The sequence below is a fragment of the Bactrocera dorsalis genome, unplaced genomic scaffold (genome assembly GCF_023373825.1).
Source record: "Bactrocera dorsalis isolate Fly_Bdor unplaced genomic scaffold, ASM2337382v1 BdCtg314, whole genome shotgun sequence".
In the NCBI taxonomy this organism is placed as follows: Eukaryota; Metazoa; Arthropoda; class Insecta; order Diptera; family Tephritidae; genus Bactrocera; species Bactrocera dorsalis.
In genome coordinates, this window is record NW_026038365.1 from 20,470 (window position 1) to 25,000 (window position 4,531).

The 4,531-nt window shown below is 42.3% G+C and overlaps 1 protein-coding gene across 1 annotated transcript; it reads right to left on the bottom strand.

Moving 5' to 3' along the window:
* Positions 1–2,974: 2,974 nt before the first annotated feature.
* Positions 2,975–4,271, bottom strand: LOC125780245 (DC-STAMP domain-containing protein 2-like; the record flags this gene model as incomplete). The annotated part of the gene is given in 2 exon segments (XM_049462156.1): positions 2,975–4,076; positions 4,137–4,271. Coding segments are annotated over 2 exon segments (208 nt in total), but the record flags the coding sequence as incomplete, so codon positions are not given.
* Between the last annotated feature and the right edge of the window lie 260 nt (positions 4,272–4,531).

Sequence of the window (4,531 nt, forward strand, 5' to 3'; positions counted from 1 at the left end):
ACCCGAAACCCCAACTGTTGCACATGCGTAGACTATATACATACATACATACATATATGCATAAGAAAATGCTTGTTTGTGTATATGTACGTGAAGCGCAGACGCATGCGTACCCGATCGCCGTCAATGCCGCCTTTGTGTCTTTTGGAGTGTCTGAGTCCCCCCAACAAAGCGATCCAAATATGTCACAGCTTCGATGGTGGTCACCTACAAAGAATAAGAGATATGTATGTATGTTTGTATTTAAGAATAAATATGTAAATAGTGTGGCGAGAGCCGGTGCGCGTCTCAATGCTGCAACGCGTCGAAAGCTGCGCGCTGACGAATGCATTTGCCCGGTGTTAAATATCACGTAAACACTTGTGTATACACTTATTTAGTATAAAAGCATAAAACAACAATAACAATAAGAATAATAATAAAAAGTGACAACAATGTTGTGGCAACAAACACAGCGCGCCGATAAACCGATATCAGATTTTATTAAAAATCCATAAAAATCGAACAAAAGATGCATGCAGCAAATGAAGATGAAATAATGCACCGCGCTATGGAAAACAACAACAACAACAAAAAAGTGATAAACAGTTTGGGATGCATATAAATATATATGTAATATATGGCACTGTCAGGTATGTCACCTATGCCACGTCGTGCTATGCTGTGTCATGCGTAACTCCAGCTCCTACGCCTCGACCGCAGCATCAAAGGTTATGTTGTTTATGCTTGCGTGCTCAGTCTATTAATGTGACCATTTTACAAATCAGACATAGCGATCTCTTGCCTCGAACTGCCTCCAACTCGCCGATACACGTGCGCACGCGGAAATTACCGCGGATTCTGGCGTATGAGGCGCGCAAATTGTGAGCGCGTAGTAAATTATGAAAGGGTCGTCGGCGTCGTGTTCAACTTACCAGCGCGCGCGAACTATGCAGACATCGTCTGTCTGCTGCGCTTCACTTTGGATCTGGACTGGGTTGGCCTGGGTTGAGTTGAGTTGGCGAGTATTTTGCGAGAAATTTCAATTGCTTGCAACTTTATGTGCATTTAATTGGCTTTCGCTTCGCAGTGAGCGTCGTGAATGTGCGCGAAAATATGTGAGCAATGTCGTCATGACCACGCTAATTCGCCGTAAATGTCAACAGCATTCCCACTCCATCAATGTTGCGCCGCCAAACACACTTGCGAACATCGGCATGTCTGTGTGGATGGACGTGGATCTGCGCGAACATCAGCCAACAACCTGCAGCGGTAGCAGCAAAAGCGGTAGCTGACATCGCCATCGCCGGCACCATCACGACAGCCACTCCCGCTCAATGCTATTAAAATGTGTGGCTTCTTTGCTTGGCCAGCCGCCCAGCCGGTGCATGCACGTAAGTTACGATTCATCAGCGATTTTTTTTGTTTTTTTTTTTTTTGATTTGTGTCTTCGCGCAGTTCAGTGGTTTCGACGATCGGTCGGTGATATGGCAAAGAGTATGTGCATACAGCCGAGAACATGCTAATGAGTCAGCACATGATAACTTGAGGGTAAAGAAAGTGCTCGAAAGAATAAGTGAATTTTAATGGCCTTTGCTACCAGTGAAGTTGCTCTGACAAGTAAAGAACCCAAAAAGATATGAATTGCGATTAAACGGGTAAAGCATTTTAAGAAAATTATTTACCGTAGAAACAGGTAACAATCAATTAAGCCAGGTCCAGAAAGTTGGATGCAAAATCCCAACTAAGCTCTCAGAGCACCTTCCGAGTAGCTATCAATATCCATCGATAAAAGAACACAATTTTTATCCTTCCTTATTGACCAAAGCTAACCAATTCTAGGCAATTGCTTATTTTAGACGGTCCAATTGTTGACAGCACAGGTCATTATTAAGAGTTTGATCTTAGTGGAGCAACTCATATGGCAAACATACAGCATACCAATTCTGGTCGTCAATCTTCACCGTTTTTGGAAGTTCACCGGAATTCGACCACGACCGTAGTTACTTAATGTTCTCGTAAGGGACCCACTCTGCCAAACCAATGCCTTCGGAAATGGATCAAATTTGTTCCGACTCAGCACATATTTCCAGATATAATTTCGTGGTCGTAGTCGACGATTTTTATTATTTTTTGTCGATATTATTGACGTTTGGCATTTCGAAGCGTGGTGCATCTTTGACATGAAAATTACCGGAACGGAAACAACGAAATCAAAATTGCGCATGATTGTCTACTCTGCCTCAACATTAGGACCATAAACACCCTTTACACTTTCATCCGTTACGTTTTCGCCTTTGTCGAAGAGAAACTGTGAAATATGGCATATTTTATCCGGACTTAGTGTCTGTCTTTCACGTGTGTTCAAACTATAATGAGACAGGCAATTACGAAACGGTCCGAAAAGCTTTTTAGTACGAAATCTTATCTTGCTAACGCCATATAGCACTTCAACAACGCGAGATACAGTTTACTAAACCATCTACACGAAAGATAATGCACTTATATTTACTATACCTAACACATTTACCCACGAGTAATGGAGAGCTGCGAGATATATGAGAAATATGTCGGAATATTTTAGTTTTACTTTTCGAGGGGCGAAGAAAACTATAAGCAATTGGTCGAAAAATGGTGCTGAACAAAGTCATCGATCTCTTCCCGTTTCTGACGGAGCTTTTGGTATTGCTCAACGTCAGTTTACACAACCATTACATTAGTTTTGCTGGGATATCAAATTCAGATATCACGGCATAAAAGCAGCTCCTTTTCGTGCTGCCAAAAGCAGCTTTGAAATCGAATACCCTTTTCACGGGTCTTTTCCAAGATTTGGCGCATGGGACATACATATCTGATCAGTTGTTGATTTTCCAGGCCAAAAGCTACACGGTCAGGCTGGAGAAGTTTTCCCTCTATAATTTTAATATGCTTTGGGCATCAGTCACTAGACTCACACAGTTGCGAAGAGGAGCACTTCTCACGGTCCGACTCAATCTGGGCAAGGATATCAGTGCTTCTACAATTCTTACTAAGAAGTACTGTGCGGTTTTAGACCAACCTATATTTACTTTTCCGCTCTTGCCGTTTTCCTAGAATTTACCAAATATAACTTAGAAACTCCATAAAAGCAATTTCTCAGGTCAAAAATGTTCTCATATAAGTTCAACCTAAATTTGATCTTGGCGTAAGTTTTAAGAACAACTAATATACTGGTTAGCATTAAGACGAGCAAGACAAATTGAATGAGAAGCTTAGTCAGGGTCTATCAACGCCAATTACTAGCATTTGAGTTTGAATAAACTCACTGCACCATTTCTCTGCCCTTAGCTGTAAGTAATCCCACAGTAGCGACTGCTTGCCAAGAGGTGACCATATGGAAACGCAGCGATCGACGTGGCGACGATAACGTACAGACTAAAGTCCCCAGCTAGCTTGCAACGGTAACATATAAGGCGGCGGCATATAGGTAGAAGATATGTGTGTCTTCAGCTGCGATCGTAAACAACGGACAATTTGTCCATTTACTCGCTGTTGATGTTGATCACATCAGTGTTGCAGCATTTTCACTGATCAGTCGTGGCCGCCACCGCCACCGTCGCCGTCGTATTGCTTCATTTGCCCCCAAGCCAAATCGACATAGAAACGGCTAACCAACTGGCACGAGGAGGGGCAGCTTGTTTAGTCTATCGCTTACTTATTTGGGCACAGCCCCGTTTGGGGTGTTGAATGAAAGCATTGAAAGCATTGTAGAATTGCTCACTCCAATCGCCCAACGGCAGCTGCGTCTTAGCCAAAATTGGCACGTTGGTGTTATTCTGCATTTGCCCCTAGTTGGCTAGGTTGGGTTGGGTCGGTTTGCTTTGCTATGCGGAATCCGCTAAAATAGCCAGTGGTCGCACCGTATCATGGCTGCCATACTCGACAACAGCGAATGGTAGTGAATTCAGTAAAAGCAAATACAATTTATTGAAAAATTAAATGGTTTGAAAGTTCAATAGAAGCTTCTTTTTCTTCCTGTTACGTCTTATGGCACCCAAATACAATATTTATCGCTTTCGTGCGGCACGCGTACGGCATTCGGATCATCTGAAGAATCTCTGTCAGAAGCGTCAGAGTTAGACAATTGTTGAAGAATACAAATAAGCCTCTGTACTTACATCTCCTCCGAGATGTCACTGTCATCGCCATACTCCACCGGATTTTTGCAAATGCAACACATTTTGTTCGACTCATTAAAGCAGCTCTGACAGTAGACCGCTTTACAACCGGGCGTTGAACATTCCACTTTGTCGCTACAATAAATATATTTAAATTACAAGAAAACATGATTACAAACCAACCTAGTATTTGTATTAGGTGTTTGGCCCTGTGTTTTTGAATGACAATTTTGCCGAAAGTCGATAAAAAGATAAGTAACAGGTTTTTCAATAGGGACGCTACAAAAGTAAACCGATAGGGACCGCCATATATTCTTTCGCTCTTTTCACATTTCTCTTCAGTAAGGTTTGCCATCTCATCATAGCAAGATATACGATCAAACAATGAGTCCAAA